Source organism: Diabrotica undecimpunctata, chromosome 2 (assembly GCF_040954645.1).
Source record: "Diabrotica undecimpunctata isolate CICGRU chromosome 2, icDiaUnde3, whole genome shotgun sequence".
In the NCBI taxonomy this organism is placed as follows: Eukaryota; Metazoa; Arthropoda; class Insecta; order Coleoptera; family Chrysomelidae; genus Diabrotica; species Diabrotica undecimpunctata.
The window spans coordinates 14,170,398-14,195,529 of record NC_092804.1 but is presented as its reverse complement, the minus strand read 5'-3'; the positions used below and the strand labels follow the sequence as shown (position 1 = coordinate 14,195,529).

The following is a 25,132-nucleotide window of genomic DNA, read 5'->3' as shown; positions in this document are numbered from 1 at the left end:
TTTTTGGTAGGGGGATGTAAAAGTAAACCTATGTTTATTTTAAGTGAAACAGCAGGGCTTAGTTATTTTTAGTTATTTAAAGTTTTAGGTTGTATGACTGTTTAAGTTTTATTGACATTGACATATTGTAAATTGTATGGTACAATTGTCAAATTACTTAATGGCGTAAGAAATAGCATTGTTCTTGATTCTCTTTTTAGGTTTGTATATTTGTTAAGTTATTTTAGTTATGTTATTATTGTTAATAATTTATATTGTAGAATTTTAACGATAATAAACTCTTTTTAGACGAATTCAAACTGCTATCTCTTCACATGAATAAGGGTATGATATTACACTTATATATATATTTGTACTTACCTCTTTTATCCAAAAACTTTTTTGTGTTAGAAATTATGTCTATGCCAAAATGAAGGGGGTATGTGGACTTACCTCCTTTATCTAGGATAAATATTTGCATTTTCTTTTGAATAAGAGCTATAACCAGGAAAAAAATAACATGGATGTCAGGTAAACACTTATATTTTTGGTTTTACAAAAGACTGACAAACACTGAATTTCTAAGCAGCTTTTGAATCAGTCTAAGGGTATTGTACCACCTTCTTAAAATTTTTGTTGCGCTATGATGTTTGCTTAAGGATCCAGTATTTTGGATATGACTTGGAATGTTGAATTCTTCAGGTAGAAGGGATGGGAAATTTTTCTGCTTGAGGATATATATCATTTTGAAAGGTGTGTAGTAATCGTAAGACTTCTTGAAAAGGTATGATCCAAAGATATCTACGCGAATCCACTGTATTCCAGTTTTGAAATTAACCTTTTCATTAAGATCTTTTTTTCTATTCATTAGTTTCATGGTTTTCATAATATTTTCCGTGTCTCTAAAGTGATGTTGCATGTCTATCACCCTATTTTTCTTGGTTGAAGAAACAATCACATCACGATATTTATCAGGGATGTAAATGTTTTGATGTTTCTTTAGTCGTTTCTCAATACGTTCAAATGCTCTATCTGAGTCTAAGTACGAGTGTCCTACCTCTGGAAACTTGTGCTCAATCGTTTTAAAGATGCCTTTGCCCACAAGATACTGAAACAAAAATATACCATCAAAAATTTTTTATTTTGGCCGGCACACGAGTCCGTCCACAAAACTAGATGATATTTTCCTTTGAAGGCTGGATCCACTTCGATTGTTCGTAGAAAACAACTAAAAATTTCCGAGCTACCTCTGGAAGCTTGATTTTCGGTCCATGTGCAGAAAACGGTTTTTTCCACATTTTTGGTTATTATGTGGATTTCTAAGTTGTAAAACGACATTTGTCTAAGATAAAAGGCTTTCGAGGTACTAAGCCTAGGTAGGGGCATAGTTTGCTTTAGATCCAATGTTACATACACAGTGTTCTCTGATTTGCTAGCAAATTCTCTATCTGCTTTTTGAGATTCAAACGCTGATTTGTAATTTTCAGCGTGCTCTTCATTACTTTTGCCAGAATCGCATATGCTACATGTATCGCTTTTGGGATAACCAAAAGACAGATTAAATTCATTATTAAAAATGAATCGGTATGTAGCCGCTTTTATTTGAAATTTTTCATTTCTTCCGTCAGTTCGGCATTTGTCTAGGTAAAGTTTATGCATTCTAGGGATCGAAAGTTGCGGTGAAAGATATTTTTTGTGAATATTACAATGCCTGGAGTAGTGCGACTCTTCTGCTGGGAAACTGGAAATATGCTCAATGACGTAAGCAGCAACTTCAGCAGGGGTCTTGTTAGGTCTGACTGCGTGTTTTCCCCTTCTGTCCGGTTCAGGAGCATTTTTCCCTGATTTTATTGAAGTTTGGATTAGATCAACCTTTTTCAAACTGATTGCAAACAAGGAAATGAAAGCCCGTTTGCATACGGTAGTTTGCCGGCCACTACAAGTTACATTGTATTGGTAGGTGGCAGTTTTATGCTTTAATGCTCCAGTTTTCTTTCTCATTGGTTCCCTTTTTTTAATGCTCTTAAAAAGAAGGCAGTTTTTTGCATTTACATCTAGTTTGTAATAGGAAGAAAATATTGATTCCCTTTCTTCTACAGTTATTGACTGAGAACACTTGTAGCGGCAATTTTCATTGCACAAAATCCCAGAGTTAACGGTTTTAGCGGGTTTTACTTGGCCTATTTTAGAAATGTAAGCCAGACCATTTTCTCTGCACTTGGCACGTTTTCGTGCTTTCCATTCTTTAATCTTTTTCTGTCTTTTTCTAGTTACTTTTACTTTTAGTGGAAATATTTTTTTCTTGGTTTTAGTGGGCCAATTAAGAGCCTCTTCATTTCCATTTTCAGGAAGAGCAACGATCTCATCATATGGAATTTACTTGTAGTTCAAAACTTTTTATTCTTTGTGGTATGGATGAAGAAAGTAAGTACTTTATCTTGTTACTTACCTCCTTCATTCACTAGATATTTAAAGTAGTATGGTCAATTACCTCCTTCATACGCTGGCTATCTCAGTTATTTTAAATCATAGAAGGCTGGGGATAAGTGGAAAATTTAATTTAGCACTTACCACCTTCATCCATGCGGATAACTCATTTTCTTAAAAAATGTCACTTACCCCCTTCATCCACTCACCCCTTCAATTATTAAAAGAAAAATAACAAACATGTGACGTTTATAACGTTACAAATGTTTTAATTTATTTTTCTTGCTGCAAAATAGCAATAAATATAATAAAAGGGGGGAAACAAGCCTTTTCTAATTCATTGTTTTTCAACCACTTGGATTACATATTAGGACCTTTATAAATGGCCTAGAAAATATTTATAATATAATAAAACAGTCCACTAACTTTCATTTAAATCGAATTAATACATTTCGCATAATAGTTTTGGAATCCTATTTTTTTTTTAAATAAAATTCTTTAAAATTTTGTACAACACAATTTAGATCATCTAGAAGCTTGCCCATTATTTGTTTCATATAAAAAAGCACTCCATTTGGGCGGCCTCAGGCTTTTATCTCAGAACTGTAGATGAATCGTTCGATATTTTTCGGAATAATACTGTTCACACGAAATAATAATATCTTTACTAAAAATTCTATGCCACTCGATTTGAAATTGGCCAAATTTGCTTAGATTTTATGTTTTTTTTTTGTATAATACCAGCACTACTGGAAAAGTCTTAAAGTAATGCCACACCTGCATAATAATGTCCAATGTTATATCAGTATCATGACTTTGAGGCTTTTATGTTTGTTTCACAATTAAACTAATAATATTATAACGTTTGTTTTCAGATTACGTGCTGGAACCGTGATTGGTATCTGTTGTAATTTGTCATGTTTGATAGCCACGCTGTTACAACCATATATGCCTGAAACCAGTGAGAATTTGAAGAAGCAATTGAATACATCTAACATTGTTTTGATTCCTAGGTGAGTATATTTTATAGAAGACACAAAGTTTAGTCAAAATGTTTTTCTTCTTCTTTCAACATTTTAATTTGTCTCTTGCTATATGGTGCATGAATTCTCCTGCCTTTTCTTTCATATTGTCCAGCCATCTTTTTGGAGATACGCTATTATATCCTGAGCACATACCAGGATTGCAAAGATCTCTTCCTGAAAGACTGATCAAATCCGATCCCACTACCATATATTACAGCGCCTACCCGCTAGTCAATTCTGGACCCATCTGTGAACCATGCGAGCCTACTCCGACGGATCACTTCTCGTTCCATCCACTCATCCCGGTAAGGAATTTTGGGAGGAAGGTTTTGGTTTCTGGTTCGATATCATTTTAAAGTCCCATGAGTAGCTAGGGATATAATAGGACCGCCCGGCCACAGTATATTGCTTAAAAAGAATCAGTAGGTTCACTCTGCCGCCAGTCCTTTGTTCTTCATGTTCCATTTTTTTCACGCGCATGAGTTCCACGCGCAGGTAAATTCCAGTTTTTGTTACACTGCTCAATATAATTTTTAATACACTGCTCGAAAATAAATAGGAAAAGTGTGACTTGTGGCGACCTAAAATTTAATGAGATTTTCGGAATAATGAATACTTTCCGTAATTTAACGTTTTTGACAATTATCGATAGTTTCCGAAATAATGATTACTGATTGTCCTTCAAAATGTATTATGTTGAATCTATCAGTTATATCGATTATATGGATTAATCAAATATTTAATTTTTTGTATTCATTAGAAAATCTCGCTGTATTCACTGTTACTGGTGAGAAATCTCATAAAACGAAGAGATAATGAGGAAACTAATTTCTATAGATAAAAAAATAATAATACATTCGAATTATAAATTATATTTTGAGGATTTCAATTTTACAATAGCAGTTATAATAAAAACAGGATTATAAAAAACACAAGTAGCGAACTATGAATACAAGTTAGAATAGAATATATATATATATATATATATATATATATATATATATATATATATATATATATATCTTTCCACAATCACAACTTATTAATAACAAAATAATAAAATGAAAAAATGTGATATAGCCTAAAGATCCCACTGTAGGATCACTACGTTCACAACGTAGATAGTTAAACTCATATTTTTACATACATTTACAATTGGGACAATCTATCGATATAGACTAGAGGCTAGGATGTCACACTGTTTGTCCAGTAAGGTAACTACGCCACCTAGGAAAGAAATCTGAACTACCAACATCTACCAAAATTAAATATAATTAAGTAAAAACTGTAAAAATGCTGTTGAGACAGAAAAAATACACATTTTGGCATTGGAGCGTGTGATGCGTTAAATGAAAGGGCACTACACAGTATTTTTAATATTAATGAACGTATAGCGACATACGAAATAGGATAGGGCACTATGGATAAAAATAGATTTACCATAACACAAATTTTGATTTTTTGACTTAAAAAATGCGCCAGGTTGAGTACAAAATAATCAACTGATTGAATCCTAACATGAGACATAGCAAATGAAAGAAGAGGATATAACGAATATATTCAGATACAAGAAATAAACAAGGCGACTACTAAAAGGGTAGATAGGGAAGATACACAATATCTTCAATATTAATGAACGTATAGCGACATTCAAGATATGATGGGGCACTATGGATAAAAATAGATTTTCCTTAAGACAAATTTTGATTTATTGACTTAAAAAAGGCTTCAGGCTGAGTACAAAATTAATTGATCGAATCCTAACATGCGATATAAATGTTCTCATCTATTTAATATTCTTTTTTAAAAGGATCAAGAAAATTATGTTTTTTACATAGCTTAAGTTTTTTTTTTTAAGACTAAAGCATGACGAATCAAACCAAAGCTGGGTTTTGGGAGGCCTGTTATATAGTTTCTGCAAATAAGGTAATACTCAAATTCTTGCAGAATACAAAATAGTAGAACATATGTTACACCCAGCTAAGATACTCACAGACAGGAACAGTAACAGTCAAATCCTAATTTTGAAAGATAAAATCAGATTCCACCTCCAGACAACGATGGAAAAGTAATAGCATATATCGCTGTTCCGGAAGTATATTGACATAAAATTTAAAAAAATGACTTTATTGTGCCGGAGGGATCAAAACTGTATTTTCAACATATTTGTAAATCGTCTTAATTTTACTTACGAATTTCGCCATGACCGGTGTTTCCGTAAGTACAGTTATGATGGTTTAAAAATATATGGAAAATGCAGTTTTAACCCCTCCAATATAATAAAGTCATTTTTCAAAATTTTACAATTATGTGTTTATATTTCTGGAACAGTGATATTATAATTTTGGAATATTCTTTGAAACTAATGGAATATTTTAAATCTTGCAACAGCAGCATTTTTCGCCAAATCTATTGCGCACGGACCGGCACGGACCTAGGAGTGGATTCAAAATTGGAACCGTGAAAATGCGAGAGTGAACCTACTGATTCTTTTTAAGCAATATACTGTGGCCCGGCCAGAGACTTGCATGACCGAATGAGGCTACTTACAAGGGAGAGTCGCCTGGTGCCCCCAGGAAAACGCTACGGCCGCTACTACTCCAACGACCTTACATCCACAGCGCGTTACCTTCACTTGGAATTGGAGGAGGTGATCCACGGCGAGCTCTTGGTAGGGGGTTAAAAGATTCTCCCCTCCTGAAACCTCCATAACCAGACACTGTCCCAAGTATTCTCCTATCTTCCAACTGGAAACGTGCCCGGTAGGTGCCTCAACCAACGGGAATCTTTTTATTAGTATTTAATTAATTGTTGCTGAAGTAATAATAGATTTCGCATACATTGTTAATATTTCTCTATTTAATATTTGTTATTTATTTTTAGTAACCCAGAAATAGTTACCATGCTTTCAGCAGGTCATAAATTAGGAGAACCCTCGCCGTTGTTTGCTAAAATTGAACCAAGCCTTGCAGAAGAGTTGAAGAAAAAATTCGCAGGCAAACAACAATCTAAAGAAACCAGTCCGAGTGGGGATTTAAAAAGCGCCGGAGATCTAGAAGCAGCAGTAGCTAGTCAGGTATGGAATTCATTAATAAATAAATTATAATCCCAAGAAAAACATACGACAAAATAAAAAATGTAGCTACAAAAAGAACCGCTTGGAAACACGGCATACAAAATCCAACTAACCGTCCATCCAGCAAATTTTATTATTTGGGCGAATTAAAAGAATCTCTGAATAACAACAGAACCAAAATATTCTTCCTAAGGGGTCTTATTTATTTCAATGCCAATTAAAATATAAATTTAGTTTAAAGCCTAGCGAGCATTGTTTTGTGTTTGACAAGTAGAGTACTACTACACTTACAGTCCATCTAATTTACAAACCGTTGCACGTCATCGGCGTCATAGCTAGTGACGTCACCTGATACCAACACGAAATATTTAGGCGGTAGGTGTGTTATTTTTTAGAATCACTTTGCCGAGTACACTGGCATTACAGCCACTAGACATATTTTATTATATACGCGTAGAAATAATATTTAAAGATTTCTATTAATGTTAACTTAAAGAAATACACAATAATATGTTTCATTTAATTTGTATAAATGCATTATAAAGCGTTTTTATAAAGAACATTTGTTCGGAACACACTGTAACTGTAATCGAACGAAGGTGAAATTTTGGCATAAATTGGTAACACTTATTTGACAGTAGTGGTGTTGACACTTTAGTTTTGTTTTTATTATTTACTATTAAACTACCCATGTTGTTTTTTAAACAATCGGCTCAAATTGTTTTTAACAAGATTATTTTTTAACTCTTGGTTTGTTTCTATTTATTTACATGAAATATTAATTTATTTTGTTGTATACTGTTGTTGTAAACTTTTGCAATAATAATTATGTGACCTATTTGATTTAAAATGGATTCAGGATTTTGTTATACTTTGGCAACTATGTCAACTTCGATCTCTGACGTAGATAATGACGTGCAACGGTTTGTAAATTAGATGGACTGTATAGCGGTGTGATTGACAAAAATCAATAACACTTATTTAACCAGCACAATGCTTTGAAATAGTTCTGCTTTTCTGCTGCAGTTAATCGCGATGCGAAGCCGGTGACAGATTGAGGATAGTTACTGTGAACCAAAGTTCACACTGTTACTGTGGAGGTTAAGTACACTTACTGTAAATAGTCGTTAGATAAGAAAAAACCTCATACATTATACGTGTCTTAATCAATATTTCGTGAAATGGTATAAAAATTTCGACAGAAAATTCATTACCTTGTGACTCCAGCTATAAAATTGCTATTGAATGAATACGTAAATATACGAGTAAAGTTTTCTTAGTAAATTTAAAAAAAAAAGCAAACTTGGATTAGTTATGTTCATATTTTTCCTAAACTCATAGGACATATAACAAACATAAACTAATTCTAAAGTTAAGATCTTTAGTACACAGTTAAAATCATTAAAGTATTTTAAAAATAAATATTTTATTATAGGGTGATAAGGTGAGGCAACTGAAATCAAGCGGTGCTGATAAATCAGTCTGGCAACCCGAGGTAAAAATCCTTTTGGATTTAAAAAAACAGTTGGAAGCATTAAAAATAAATTCAGCTCCTCATTCCGCACCTACCAAACCCGACGTTGTAGATTCTAATGCAGCACAGAAGATTGAAGAAGAAGTGGCCAAGCAAGTAAGTCACAAGGTTTAGAATTTGAAACATTATTATAGATATTAGATTTAGGCACCATAACAGTTTTTTGGTTTAGGTAATGAAGAAATCTTTTTTCATTGTTAGTAATTTATAATTTTTGAGGATTTTCTTGTAAAAATGGGATTATTTACAGAATATATCGAATACAGATCTAAGTTTCTTTTCTTCTGAGTTTTTAACTCGTTATTCTTATATTTTTCCTATACATACAATATATTTTTTAGGTATTTCACATATTTTATATAATTTTTTATCGCTATGAACATATTATTTGCTATTATGTGCTGCAATATATGAATTGTGGTTATTTAATAACGACAATAGCTCTGTTACAAGGGAAGTACGCGTGCGCCAACGACACCCAACTGTTTAGCGTCAGCTAAACGTTTCTAACGCCGCTTGTGGTGGGGCCCAAAACTATAAACATTTGGCGGCAAATTCAAAATGCATTTTCTGCATTAAATATTAACGTGTACCCATTCTAATGCAATAGAAAATCAATATGGGCTTAAAATAGTAAATACAAGCTTAATCCTGTTTCCTAACATATACTCTTAGTCCGATTATACAATTGTATAATGTATTTATAAACTATATAACGGAAATCATATTTTTGTACAATGAAGTATTTATTATATATTTTACAAGGTTTTTAGTTTTTCTCGCTACTATATCTTTTTTCTATTACACTAAAATGCTATTAGAAGCGATTATAACAAAATAAATGATACAACAATCATAAAATATATTTATTTCTGTGGTTAATATTGTATGAAATATTTTGCTCTTCCTGTAATGCGTTCAACTCCCACTTTATCATGGATTTTATAATTATCTCATAAATGAAAATGTTTATAATTAGTTTCTGGTGTACCTGTCACTTGATTGTATCATACATTCTTGATACAGCATAAATAAGCATCTTTTCTTTTATATGGGTAAAAAATTATTTGATCTTTGACCATCCTTATTGTTTGTTATATGTTGGAAATTCTGTATATCTACGGAATTTATAATACGCATCCAACTTTCACATTTGAAAAGTCTCATTTTCTCGTTATATATTTAAGATTTAAGATGTTTCCGGCTTTTGTTTACACTCAGAGGTCAAAGAAAATTTTTTGAATCGTAAATTCGATATAATTATCACTTTTCTCGTGTATTTGTATGTCCTAGTTATTCTATCTAAATTTTATGCTAATTTTAGGCTTTGGTTGTAAGAAAATTGAAAGAAGGTGGAGCAGCAAAGTCCGTATGGCAACCAGAAGTAGACAAACTATTGGCTTTGAAAAAACAATTGGCTTCAGTAAGCGGTGCCCCAGTGGCTGCTACCCAGAAAAGCAAAAAAAGCAAGAAATAAGAATAAAAATAATATAAGTTGATAAATAAAAGTATTTCGTGATCTGGTTAGAAAAATATATTTATTTTCTTTTTTCAATATTCTAAATATTGATAATATGCTATTTTAAATACAGTTTTCATATTTTATTTAAGAAGTGTTTTTATTTATTTGATAATATACTAAATTTACAATTTGTTGTGTTTATTTTATGTACCTTCCCATTGGTCATTTAGGTCAGGTGGTCGATAAAGCCGTCCCATTAGAAATAGATGCAGATACTGCTTTGCGTCAATTTTTTCTGTCGCACTGCTGGGGGAACGGGTCTGTATCTGTATTACAACAATCAGTCTTTTTGTATTATATGTCTATGGTTGAGACCGACATAGAGATACTAAAAATCAGAAGTTGCCAGAAACCGAACAGAATGATGACGAATTTTAGAGCAGGCCAGAATCCACAGAGATGTCGAGCCAAAAATGATGATGATGATTTGTTACTTTAAATATTTTAAGTACAGTAGAACATATTTACAGTGGGTGGCCAAATTATAAGGGACACTACATATATTTTTGTATTTTCTACTTTAAATAGTTTTTTTTGCCAAAAAAATTGGTGTTCATATCTGTATTATATTTGGCAGTTCTTCTGGTATGACTATTAAAATGATAAGCGGCAACACTGGTAGACTGCTTATGTATGAAATAATAATTGCTGTTGCTCAGTTGGTCATCGGCTGTTATCGCAGTGAGGCTTAAAAATATTGAGACCTTTGTATGTCCAGCTTAATTGGTACATTCAACTGAACTAGAAAAAAAATTGTAACAAATATGACCATGTATTTTAATAAAAAAAAAAAAAGGTGAAGTTAGGTATGCCAACATAGGCATACTTCCCCTACTTATTCTTGTACTTTGGATAACTCAATAAGAAAAGCATTTCCTTCTGCTTATTGTTCTGTAAATTTTAAAACTGAGTTATGATTTTACGAGCTTGTGCACTCAAAATCTATTTACGGCGCTTACGTCATTCATTTTAATAAAAAAATATTTCATCTCTTAGTTTTTTATATCAAAACTACAAAAAATATTTCACGAATTACGAAGTTATCTGGCAACGTTGCAAACCGACTAAAATTGGTGTTCAATGCTAACTAAATGGATGTTTAAGATTCGCTCACTGTTAGACAACTGAATGAATAGTCATACCTCCATACCGGATAGAATTACCTTGAGGGTTGCAGGTATTTGTGTCCATCTGCAGTAGATTGTAAATTTGCATTCAATAAAAAAAACATTTTCAAAATCAGGAAAGCAACTTAATTAGGTCATATTACTCGCCAAAAGACATTAAACGTCTAGATTAATAGTAAAAAGCAGAGGTAAAATAATTCCATTTTATTTTTTACTACATAGATACATTTTAAAAATCTATTTACAAAATTCAATACACAAGACGGCTTTATAAAAACCAATTCATACGCTTCGTTTCCTAAGAAAAATGATTCTGTTTTGGAAACCATCTTCCAAATAATTTAAGCAAACTTGTCATCATTTGACTTGTATAAGGACAAAATCTGTATATCTTCATACACTGACTTGGCATCTTCACTTGTTTTCCATTCTTCATTGCTTCCTGCAACAGTCTGTTCGCCCAAGTATTTTCTTTGTGAGTGTTTCTAAACATAGAAAAAAGTTAATATTAGATATGTTAAATGTTTAAGTAAGATTTATAATCATGGTAGTTACGTATTAGAGTGAAGTAAGATGGGCGGTCAGTAAACTCAAACCTAAGACACCAGGTCCAGATATTATGTTACCAGCAGAAATGCTCAAAGCCACAGAACATTCCGGAATAAAATGCCTCACTTCCTCTGCAATCAAATATGGCATTCTAGGCCAGGGTTGGCAACTTGCGACCCTTTGCAACCCTTGGCGCGGCCCGCCAAAGCACTAAGGTAATCTTAAGGAAAATCAACAAACTTAAGATGCTTCTAAACCAGCAATATTTTTACTACGATATGTGGCTCTAATACTAGCAAAAATAGCTCAGCCATTTATGACAACATTGAATGCAGCAGATGATTCGGCAATATATATCTCAGCAACAGTATGACCCGTAAATTTGTTTAAAAAAGATTGTGGATTCGATCTATACTTAAACAGGCGTGAAACTTTGGATAACAGAAGTCGAGAAGTAAGACTTAATATTAACTTTTAAACATTTTTCAAGAATGTCAAATAAAAAATAAACGATATGGCATCGAAAGCCGCAAAGAAGAGAACCGAATAGAGAAATAGGGTTAGAAAGATCGATGCTCAACTAGAGTTGTAGCACCAGCGATGATGACGATGAATAATAAAAGAATTAAAACTGACCTGAGTAAATCAATAATTTTGACTTCTTCCTCCAATAAATTATCTTCGCTAGTTGCTGAAAGTTGGCACAAAAAGCTCCTGGCACAACCTACTGGGTCTCTTGAAAGTACTTTTTCCCAATCTATTGCAGACTTAGTATTTCTATCAAGAGATCTTTTATAAATTTCTCTACTTTCACCTCCGTTGTTTTGGATAGTGCTAAAATCTTGTGCTAGAGTATGGACCATCCATAAGCCAGCTAGTCCTAGACCAGCAAGTACTACGACTTTAATAAAATGGGAACTTTTTACAAATCCTACTGTCATCAAGAAAATGAAGAGCTTAAACCAGTAATTCATCTGAAAATAATGTTTATATAACTTTATAAAAATGTTAAAAGTTAAATAATACAATAAATATTAAGTAAAATTATTTATTTATGTATTTTCAATGGGCTGCTGTCAAATAAGATTAACAATGTATACAATAAAACAAAATAAAGTATAAATATCACAAACTTAATCACGTAATTTAGTTTTACACATCAAAATGATTATTACCTATTCCACAGCCACTCAAATAAACACATGCTCGAGAACACATCATAGTACTCGAGATAAAAAAATATTATATGCATAGTTGGTTCTGTGAAGAGGAACATAAAAAGATTGGTTCAATCGTGTTCTACGGAGAAGTACATGTAGTCCAACCTGCTCAAGTAGCTGAGGACACAAGACTGTAAAATTAATTATGCCATAAAGCGTCTTTGAATCTTTAATTAATCCATTTAATTCAAAAGGTATATCCTGTTTATATGCTACATATTTCAAAAACTTGTTTTGAACTGTCTCAATTTTTGATATGTTAATATTATAAGATGGAACATTACAAGAACAATACTCTAGATGTGAACAATTTTTTAGTACCTAAAATACAGCACATTCAGAAATATTATAAGTGCCAATGAATCAACTTTATTTATTTCAAGACACCTACAGAAAAACGATCAGTAAGAGTTATATTAAATCAATTTGTGAAAAATTTTTCAGCTTTTAGTACTGAAAAAAATATGCAATTTTACAAATATTGTGAAATTTCTATGAATGCCCTCAGTTTAGCAAATAAAAAGCATTTAAAGAATAAAAATTATTTTACTAACTACATGTGGCTTTTAAATGAATTGTGAAAAAAAAGCAGAAAACAGAAGTATCTGGATATTGTTATATGAAACTATTAACGTAGAATAAATATATGTTCCTAATTTTGTGTTCGGTGTAACTGGAGTTGAAGAAGAAAGGGATATATCTTACTTTAAAACAATTAGAACAGATAAATGATTCGAGTATAACAGCATTCTTCAACTACTGCCTTTTGTGGCCAAATGGCATTTTGCATGAAAATGTGTTTGTAGTGGCCACAGATACTGCACAAGGTATGTGTAAAGCTATGAGTGGTTTACAGGTGCTATATCCTAGAATGATACATGTTACTTGTTTAGCTCATGGTCTCAATTTCATCAACGAAAAAGATATTTTTAAAGACTCCGACCCATGTAGAAACATTTAGAGCAATGGCGGAAAAGGTTCTATCACCTCCACCTCCGTTTGTTACTAGATGGGCTACTTGGATAATTGCTGCTATTTACTACGCCGAAAATTGGATTTATTAAAAAACATATTGAAAGAATTTAACTCGGAAGACTCTCACTGTATCTATACAAGAGCCAAAAACATATTTTACCATTACCATAGTGATTTGCGTGAAGTTTTGAATTAAATTAAAAATAATTGTTTTGTCAAAAGCAATTACGAGTGCAGTTGATCCATCACCCGGTTAACAACAGCTATTCGTACCGTTATCGATATCACAAAATAACTCACAAATTAACAGTTTAATAATTTGTAAAAGTGAGCCAGAAATGTAAGTTCAAAATCTACCCTCTGGGTACGTGTTTGCAAATCTTAATTTAACAGAATTTCATCAAATCATTACATAAAAATAAATTCACAGCTGATTAAAAACAAAATAAAATAAAACAGTTGACCATCATATTTAATCATCATTAAATTTAATTCCTTACTTTCTTATTGTTAAATCTCAACCAGCAGACTGATCCAGTCGACCAACAATCATATCCAATGGCAGGAATGCAAAAATTACACATATTTCTACAAAAACCAAAAACAATATCGGTTGATATGTCACAGTACCACCAAAATCAATTACAACCCTTACCTAACCTTTTGAAAATTAATTCAACCTTCAGCCACAACCACAATCTTCCGTTGTATTTTAGGTACCAAAAAATTTAAAGTACCGAAACTAAGGCTTTTAAAATTCTCTAAAACTTTAAGTAAATTATATAATTTAATACCGGCTTAAGTTAATACAAATCCAGCACCCTTATACACTCATTCAAATCAAATAAAACACCCTCAGCATACAGTCGAAAACCCAAATTACTCTCCACAGCAGACATCGAGCGAAGAAGAAACGAAAAGTCATACAAATAAACATGAAGAACAAGAGACCAATGGAACCCAAACTGTTAACAACACTGATAACCAAACATCAACTACTCAATCAAAAGATTAAAAACCACCTATAATCTATGTCTACGGAGTGACTGACTATATGGCAATGATTAACTCACTGACAGGGATCACTTCCGCTGAAACTTATTATACAAAAATCCTCTCAGATAAGGTAGTAAAAATAATTGCCTTACATATCAAACAAATTTTAACCGAAAAAAGGAGGGGGCGTGCAAAATGGCAATGGTCCCGAAATCCACTCGATAAGACACAGCTAAATAGACTAACACACTAGCTAACGTCAGCACTAAATCAAGCCCGTAATGACACCTTTAATTTCTATATTAACAATCTCTCCAGATGACCACTCTATATGGAGAGCAAATAAAAAATTCAAGAAACCGACATTACCAATTCCTCCGATAAGACAACCTGATAGAAGTTGGGCGAAGACCAACAATGAAAAAGCTGATGTATTTGCAGAATATTTAGAAAATATATTTACTACAAATTTAGGTCAAAACGTAAATGATGATGGAGTTAGCGAATATCTAGATGCACCCAGCCAAATATCAGTCCAATAAAAGCATTTTCTCCAGCCGAGGTTCGCAGTGTAATAATGAGTATCAACTCTCACAAAGCCATAGGATACGATTTAATCGATGGGAGAATCCTAAAACATGTACCCAGGAAAGCAGTTCTCATGCTTACTATTATCTGCAATAGAATGCTGCAGTTAAACCATTTTTCAATCCAGTGGAAATATGGTCATATTATAATGATTAGTAAATTGCCTACAGAACCTTCTTCCTATCGTCCGAATAAAATAAGCGGAACTGTACCACTCGAGAACATAATACCCGAAAATCAATTTGGTTTCCGTCAAAAATATTTAACAACCCAATATAGTAAATAAAATCAAGACAAGTTTGGAAGAAAAGATTATGCATGTCTCAGTATTTCTCGATATTCAGCAGGTTTTTGATAAAGTTTGGCACAACGGTTTGCTATACAAATTAAAATCTTTACTGCCTAGCGATAAGTACCTTGTCCTGAATATATTAACAAACGTTTGTTCCAAGTAAAAATCAATGATGATTTTTCAATGACTCAGTCCAATCCAGATTTCCTCAGGCAAGTGTCCTCGGCCCTTCCTGTACCTAATCTTCACTGCTGCCATATCTATTACAGATGACGTCACAGTGGCGACTTTTGCCGATGATACAGTGTTTTAGTTTCAAACAAAGACCCAGACATAACATCTGAAAAGCTACAAAATTACTTTAAATTACATTATTAAATTACGAAATTACAAAATTACAAACGAAAATCAGCTCAAATCACATTTACAACAAGAAGACGTACCTGTCCACAAGTTAGTCTAAACAACGTCCCTATTTTTGCTAGAGGCCTAGTGAAATATCCTGGGTTGCATTTGGACCGAAAGCTCACCTGGAAGCAACACATTAACGCCAAAAAAACTCAGCTCAATACAAAATTGAAACAAATGAATTGGTTACTTGGCAAAAAGTCACAACTGTCATTGGAGAACAAAATACTGCTTTACAAAGTCACACTAAAACTAATACGGACTTACGACGTAGAACTCTGGGGCCGTAGCAAGCCTTCAAACACAAAAATTTTGCAGACCTTCTAATTGAAAACATTGCGTATGATAGCTAACGTCCCTTGGTATGTGAGCAATGCAACCATCCACAATGATCTAGGAGCACCACACCAACCGTAAAAGATGTCATATTACTCCACGCCAGCAAGGCCAAATTCGTAAGTCAATGCTCCACAGCCAAATTATCAGTGAATTATATCAGCCACCAATAGAGGAACGAATACTGAAGAGGTCTTGGCCAGAAGACCTGGTAACATAGGTGAAAATTGAGAATCGTTGATAGACGGTACCCAAATTAAGTCAATATTGTCATCCCATTTACTAATTACTTAATGTACTGTTTACGAGTGGATTGTAAATATGCATTTAAAAATTAAAAAAAGCAAATTACATTACGTGAAACAAAAAACTACGTTTAATAAAAAGCGTTGAAATCGTAGAGGAAATAACACCGACTTTAAGTCATCTACATCTACAACACATTATTGCAGAAAAACTGTACAGTTTTCTAAAAAATTTGAACATTTAATGCAACACCCAAACTTCGTGAGGAAGAACATCTTTACCAACTGCAGGTTATCATAAAAATTTAGATGCCGAAAAACATTAAACATTTTGTCTATAAATATAAACATTCACGCAATTTGAAATAAATATTTTTTTAATAAAAACTATTATACATTTTTTAGAAAGATTTATATTCCTTTATCAGACTTAAGTAACTCGTTACATAAATATAAACAAACTCACCTTTATTACGCGTTTCACTGAACTTGTAATTCCATAATAAATGAGATAAAACTGCAATGAAGAATTCCGCAGGTAGATTTATAAACTTCGCAAAGAACTTGCGGCCACATGTGGGGAAAGTATCAATGTAGCGAAAGCGTATTTCCATGTAATACACAAAACGAGGCATTGGTGACAATAATGATTTTTGAAACTTTTAACATTGTTTTTATTACTCAACTTGACATTTTTATTATACGGGAAATCGATAAACATGAACTACAAATGCCACAGATTACACAAAAATGTGATATAATTTGGTTTTTTGGCGATAATAATTTAATATGTTTCACCCTGGAGTGTCATGCCAAGACATCTTATTAATAATCGGCATCACGTTAATGATTACAAGTTATTTAAAGAGTTACATAGGTCTTGAAGAAGAAAAATCACAACTTTTTAAAACCCAACAATCTATTTAATTTAAAATTTACACACAGAAAAGTTTAGCATTTGAGTAAGTTGTAAAAATATTTACAGCTAAAAATATTGAAAATTGTCGATTTTTTTCTGCAGTTTTCCTAGTCCAGATTTTTTTTGCGATAGGTAGGATATTTCGGTGCAGGTTCATCTGATTTCAAAAATTCGAAAATTTTCTATAGTTTTTGATTGTGTGAAAGTATTGAGAAAAAAATGAAATGAGAGTTTTGAAATAAGTTTGAATGAATTCTCGTCTCATATTTGTTAGCGTTTTTCCGATTCTTTAATAACATTTTTTTCGTATAAAACAAGAACTCTGGAAGCGATCATCGACTCCTAGTATTGAATGTTTGACTTCGTTTTAAAGTCCCCAGAAGTAGACCCTTAAGAAAAGTCATGTCCCTAAATCTATTAAAATCAATGAATTTCAACAAAACCTAGAAGAAGCTCTTTCTTTAGACCAAGTAGATAGTGACCCTGAAAGTACTAGGATCTATCTCAAAGATAAGATAATCGAGGCTGCAAAAGAGTGTGAGGCAGTGGTTTCCACGGGCCGTAAGCCGTGGATATCCGATAATACGTGGACTGTGATTCAAGGCAGAAAAGAACATAAAACTAGATACGGAACAAACGATGAATACAGAGCGTTATCGAAAGAAATCAGAAAACAGTGTCGCAAAGACAAAGCTGATTACATATCTCAAATATGCAGGGAGATAGAGGAACATGGCTGTCGAAATGAACCGAGGAATTTATTTCAGAAGATCAAACTGGTTACCAGAGAATTTAAATCTCAAACGTGGTCTGTAATAGATAAGGAAGGTAATCTAAAGACCGATACTGACGAAATATTATTCGACAGCTATATAAAAATAACGAGGGTACTAGCAATAAATCAATGGCCCTCTGACTACCCTAGAGAACCTACTGTCTTACTGGCTGAAGTCAAAGATGCAATTAAATCGCTAAAGAGAAATAAATTCCCAGGCATTGATTTAATACCAGGTGAAATACTACAGTTACTAGGTAACAAAGGATTACACATCATCCATTATATCTGTGTCGCTGTTTGGAATTCAGGAAAATGGCCATCTGATTGGTGTACCTCAATTTATATCCTGCTATACAAAAAAGGAACTACTCCCAGATGTGCAAACCACCGCACACTGTCACTAATAACAAATGCTAGTAAAATATTGTTGCATATCATCAAAAACAGATTAAAACGTATCTACATTACCAAATACCTCAGGAACAAGCAGGGTTTGTAAAGGTAAAGTGACAGGGGAACAAATCCTGAACCAGAGACAACTCATTGAAAAGTCTAGAGAATTTCAAGTAGGTACATATGATTATATGCTTCATTGACTACCAAAAGGCATTTGATTGTGTAAGCTGGAAAAATCTGTGGTCCATTTTAATAGAAATGAGCACACCAATGCACCTGGTGACACTTACTTAAAATCTGTATCAGTCCCACATAGCAACAGTACGACTAGATCAAAAGTTCAATTAAATACCAGTAGAGGTGTAAGACAAGGATGCGTGTTGTCACCTGACTTATTTAACATTTATGGTGAACATGTCATGAAGATGGCTTTAGATGGATGGGCTGGTGGAGTAACAGTGACTGATAGGAAAATCTTCAATTTAAGATTTGCTGATGACACTTCGCTTATAGTAGCAAATGAGCAAGAAATGTTTAATCTGCGAAGAGTTGAGTACGAAAGCAATAAAATTGGTCTGAAAATCAATAAAGTCAAGACAAAAATAATGGTGGTCGATAGATTCCACACTATTCAACTGACTAACATGTTACAGGAATACCAGATAGTCGACAGTTTTGTCGTATCTAGTACAACTAACGATGGTAACTGTGAAGCAAAAGTTCGGAGATGTATTAGTATGGCAAAAAATGCGATGAGTCGCCTAACTAAAGTTTGGAACGACAGATTTATCTCTCAAAATATCAAGATGAGACTGGTGAATGCCCTTGTATTCTCAATATTTCTATACGGGGCAGAGAATTGGACTCTTCACGGACGCGAGCGCCAAAAAATTGATGCCTTTAAGATGTGGTGCTGGAGAAGAATACTGCGAATATCTTGGACAGCTCATAGGACAAACGTTTCTATTCTAAACCAACTCGAGATTAAACAAAAGGTTGTCCACAATATTTCTACAACGTATTCTGCAATTTTTAGGTCAAATCGTTCGCAGAGGTGACGAGAGTTTGGAGAGATTAATTGTTTCTGGAAACGTTCCGGAGAGAAGATCAAGAGGACGATCACCAACTAGATGGAAACTCATTCTGCGAAGCACTCAGAGCAGCTGAAGATAGATACCAATGGCGAAAAATTGTTAGGAATATTGGAAGAAATCACGATTCTCAGTAATGGGGAAACGACCAGAGAGAGAGAGAGACAGAGAGAGAGAGACGTTTATCTTTCTTTCTCGAAGAGCGTCTTTTGCTTCTATTTTTATATTGTTCTTAATCTCTCTTCCAGACTAAGTTTTATAGTATTCGCCCCTCCCGCAACTATTTTGTCAATAAATGTTTGGGTAAATGAACTAAGGTACTTATTGTATCTGTACATTGTTTTAACATGTATAAAGCAATTAATATCTACCTAATTTGAAAGCTCTGTTATTCTTCAGTACATATCTAGATTCTTCTGTGATTCTATCTAACGATCATTTAATTTTCAATGGTGGATCTGTAAGAAAAGGGTATGGACTATCCTTAGACAAGGAAAGAGAGATTACAGGTAACGCTCATTTAATGAACCTTCGCAAAGTGAGTCCAGTTTCGATGTGACCGCCATGTTTTGGTTCTTGTACGTTGCCAATTACTACCTCTCGCAGGGTTACCAGGTCTACTGATTGTTCAGTAGATCTACTGATTTCAACTTGTTGTACTGATTTATTAAAACACTATATCGATCTACTAAAAAATATGTAATGATAAAATCATGTTCAAAAGTGATCAATATATCAGTGTTCAATTATAGATTTTGAAAAAAATATATTTATTGATATATATATCCATTATACTCAATCTACTGAAGAAATAAAATATGACCTGGCAACCTTTCTGGTGCCGCTTTAGGCTTCAATCAATTCCATACAATTACGCGCCCCCTCTCTGTCCTTGTCTAAGAACTGTCCCTAATCATTTGGTGAAGTCTATTCGGTGAATTTACACAGGTTTAGGATTAAGTAAATAAGCAACGATTCAACTGACTATATTTACAAATTATTGTACAGGTTGCTATCTTTCAGTGGCTACCAACCGTAGAAAGCTAGCCGATAGTCTAAAATTAATATCTTAATTTAATCTAAGTCATCACGCTAAATAAGAAAAGCGAGAGTCCATTCAAAATTTGTAAGAACTATTTCTGGACACGAACGATGATTTATTGCTGCCAGCCGCCTCGAATATCTCTAAAATTGTTTTGTATAAATTCGCAAATAATTTAAAAGATATGTTAAAGCCACCACAATGCGGCCTATGGTCAATAACATGTAGAATATGTTTTTTCAGTTTTATTTAGAAATTTATTTTATTTTTTATTATTGTTATTGTTCACAATATCATCGCCATCGCTCCCATCGCTGTCGTCACGGTTAATTGTTATTATGATCGGACTTATTTCTTTAAATATTTTATTTCTCGAATCCACCAATCCTCACTGAATTTTTCGCTCTTTGATATACAGTTCCGCCATGCTTCTCGAGTTGCAATTGAAAGTGCTTTTCGTTAAGTTTCACAGTGAGAAGCATGGATGAAAACGTGGCCAAAAGTCTAAATATATCTCAATTTGGACATAAATGTTTAATATAAGGTTTTCAATCTTGCTAATTACAAATTTGATGTCAAAATTGAAAAAATCAAAATGACGGATCCAATATGGTAGACCAAATTTTATTTATTTCGTATTATTTGACGGTAAAGTTTTTGACCTCTATTACTATTTTAGTTTAATGTCAAAATTGAAAAATTTTAAATGGCGGAGTCCACTACGGCGGACCAAATTTCATAAAATTATAATTAATTGGATGTAAATCGGTAGGGGAGACCGGAGTTAGTTGTTACAATTTTTACATTTATTATTTTGTGCATTCAATATGTAAAATAGACACTTCATAAAAATTAGTGTAAGAAGCACTCACTTCGATATAATTATTTTAAATATTAGATTTACAACAAACTTGCCACTTTTAGGAAAAAAAATGTACGTATATTTGTTTAGTCTTGCAAATTGTATCAAATTACCGCCCAATTGGGTAAGTTTGGGGCAAATTGTTACACTAGTAACAACTTTCATACTTTTCAAAGAATATTTTAATTTTCTTAATGAAAAAACTTTAAATGAACTTTATTATTTATTTTTTATCAAAATACAAACTATTGTGCGACATTTTAAAAATTATTTAAATCAGTTATTAGACTAATCAGACTGGCAATGTATGCAATACAAAAATTGGAGAAACGTCACAGCAAAGTTCATGCGCCCACCCCTACAGTCTATAAATTGCACCCATTTCTCTTTTGATTTTGAGTTAGTGTACGAATCACAACATATAATGCAGAAACATTCTTCATTTTAAATCCGTAAAATAGTTTCGAAACACAATTCAGATAACTGCCTTAATCTGGAGCCTTCTAAAAATTGCAAGACATAGCCAGACGTTGATAAAGATGTTAAAAGAGACATGGGGAATCTAAAATTTGCATTCCACGACATGTCTCCTCAACTAAGCAGAAATCGTTTTTAAATTTAAATTTTATTTTTATTCTTAATTTTCTTTATCGTTTTTTTTTTAACAATTATCCTTTTGACTGTTTGTTTTCCTTTTTTATTAGCTTTTAAGTTTCTCAGTTGCTCTTGCTGTAATATTGCTTGCTTTTTAGGCGTGTCCGTCAAAATAGCCGTATGTCTTCGTTTCCTATTGTGCAGTATTTTTTCTGGGTTGAGCTTTAGGTAAAGGACGAATATCTTTAGAACTAATAACTCCTGTAACTAAAGCGCGAAAAGTTGAAGGTTGTGGATCTTGGTCTGGTTCCTTGTTGATACTTGTGGTGGCGCACTTGCTGGTGTTCGTATATTTTGTGTGGCTGCTTGTGACTGAAGCTCCATATTTTCTTGCGGCTCAGGTCTATCTGTAATGGATGATGGCAGAAAGTCTTCATCAGTAAAAACAGGACTGTATATTTTTTTGGAGTTACAGCTAACGGCAAAGCATTTCCAACAATTGATGGAATGTTATAAATTGTCATTGTAACTCCTGGATGAGTTTTCATTCAACCATCCATCTGACTGCTAATAATTTTTTTAATGGTCCAAACACCGATCTGTCCAAAGGTTGCAATCGATGAGAGCAATGCGGAGTCAAGGTCAAGAAAACAATGCCATTTTCCTTGCAATAATCTATTACCTCAACCGACAAATGGGAATCGTGATTTTCCAGTGTTGTGTATTTGGTATTTCTTACTTAAATAAGGTAATAATTAATAATACAACGTGGTTTTATATCATTAACCTTTATTGCCCAATAACTGACTAACTTCATTCCCCTGTGTCCGTGAGCGGTGTTGCCTACCTGTGTTGCCAAGTATATAACACCTCCTCTCTTGACCAAAATTCATAAATACAGATTGAAATAAAGATGTACTTACAAATTCATCCTCTGAACAGGTTTACATACTCTACTTGAACGTCTTAACACTGGTTCAGCTTCAGTGTGAGCCTCAGGTACTGTTGGCTCTATTGTATCATTTAGAAGTTCTTGTACATTTGTAGGTGGTGAAACGGAATTGGGTTCAGGGACAGATACCTCCCTTGGAACTATACTATGTGTAACTGTATCAGGAATGAAACAAGTTGGGTTATATTCTATAGGTGTATCCTGCCCAATTACTCTAATTTGGTCAATATGACGTCTCCACGTCCTACCATCATCTAACTCAACTAAATAATGTAATAATCCTAACCTTAGTATAACCTTGCCAAATTGCCATTTGGCATTAAAGTAATCTCGCACTGAGACTCTGGTATCTATAGCAACATTTCTAAGACTCTGGTCTGTGTAAGCATTTTTGTCATGAGTAAAAGGTTTAAGTAAATCTAATCTATTTCTAATCTGTCTTCCTAGCATACGTTCAGACGGGCTTTTGCCAGTTACTGTGTGAGGTGTTCTACGATACTGCATTAGTAACTTGCACAATTCAAGTTCTCTGTCTTTCTCTTCACTGTGCATGGCTCGCAGACAATTTTTTAGTGTTTGGACATATCTCTCCCCCTGACCATTCGTGGCTGGGTGATAGGGTGCAGTAAATTTATGTGTGATACCATTATTCTTCATAAATTCTCTAAATTCATGAGAATCAAATTGTCTACCATTATCAGTAACAAATACTGTGGGTATTCCGAAAGTAGTGAAGATTTTTCTACAAATTTCGATTGTAGTTTTTGTAGTAGTGTCTTTCGTGAAATGTATTTCAGGCCACTTACTAAAAGAATCGACTAAAATGAAGTAATAGCCTCCGTTAAAAGGTCCAGCATAGTCAGCATGTACTCTTTCAAAGCAAAATTTAGGTGTTTCCCAGATGTGGGAATTGTCCTTAACAGGATTGTTTTTGTGCTTGTTGCAATGAAAACAATTTTTACATAAAGATTCAATATCCTTGTCTATGAAAGGCCACCAGCAGTAACTCCGGGCTAAAGACTTCATTCTCACCATACCGAAATGCGCATGTGTAATTCCTGCAGAATTTTATTTCTTAATTTCATAGGTATTAAAACTCGTTGTCCTCTCATTATGACTCCAGACTGTAGTGAAAACTCTGATTGATCTACGTTAAATCTGAATTGTTTTTCAACAACCTCACCAGTTTGTAAACCTAATAGTAACTTTTGTAAAGTAGCATCATTTTTGGTATGAAAAGATAAACTGTTAACATCTGTAGGTAAATTTTCAATCTGATTAAGTTCGAATATGTCTGGTTCATCATGAGTATAATTTTGTTCATTTTTAATAGGTAAACGTGAAAAAGCATCTGCATTAAAATGAGAATCTGTATTTTTGTATCGAATATCATACTTTAGACCTTGTAAGAAAATTGCATAATGCTGCATTCTTGTAGCACTTAAAACTGGTAGACTTTTATCTGGTGCAAAAATCTGAACTAAAGGTTTATGATCAGTGTATAAAATAAAATTTCTAGCATATAGGTAATTGAAGAACTTTTTCACACCAAAAATAATGCTGTATGCTTCCCCTGTGTCCGTGAGCGGTGTTGCCTACCTGTGTTGCCAAGTATATAACATCCAGTATTAATAATACTGGACTTTATTTAGAACATTTAATATTCTTATGAAAAAGTTTCACATAAACTAAGAATTCCACTTTCGTCATCCATCCAGAAGGATTGCTCGATCCTATAAATCCTGGTGGTCCACTGGAAACAAAATGTTCTCGATAATTTTTCCGCGTAAAAATAAACATTGGCGGCACTTCTGGCATTAATTGCCAGACACACTGTCACCAATGTTGCTCGTTCCCCTGAAGTGACCGCCCCACTTGCTTCACACCTTTTGATGCTATTAGTTTTGCAGGTTTTTGAACTGTAGTTACCCCGGTTTCATCTAAGTTGTAAATATCGTCTGCTACAAGATTGTGCCTATTTAATACACTGGAAAGTTTGTCAAAGAATAAATTTACATTGTGCCTATTAAAGCTTGTGGCTCACCTTAAGCTCGCAGCCCGAGAGGTATGGATGGATAATTCATTGTGGCATTAAAAAAAAAATTTTTAGCGTCAGCAGATGCAGTCTCAAATTTGGTCCAGTTATCAGGAATAGTTACGTTATTTTTTAAAGCAAACTGAAAAGCAAGCTGTTTAAGA

The 25,132-nt window shown here is 33.3% G+C and overlaps 1 protein-coding gene across 1 annotated transcript in view; it reads left to right on the top strand.

Annotated features, from left to right (window-relative positions):
* MetRS (methionyl-tRNA synthetase 1) overlaps window positions 1-9,693 on the top strand; it is a 41,945-nt gene extending 32,252 nt beyond the window's left edge. The window contains exons 10-13 of the mRNA XM_072522316.1: window positions 3,282-3,419; window positions 6,315-6,507; window positions 7,943-8,137; window positions 9,366-9,693. Of these exons, the coding sequence (XP_072378417.1) occupies window positions 3,282-3,419; window positions 6,315-6,507; window positions 7,943-8,137; window positions 9,366-9,518 (679 nt within the window). The 3' untranslated portion in view covers window positions 9,519-9,693. The remainder of the gene's footprint in view (window positions 1-3,281; window positions 3,420-6,314; window positions 6,508-7,942; window positions 8,138-9,365) is intronic.
* The last annotated feature ends 15,439 nt before the right edge of the window (window positions 9,694-25,132 follow it).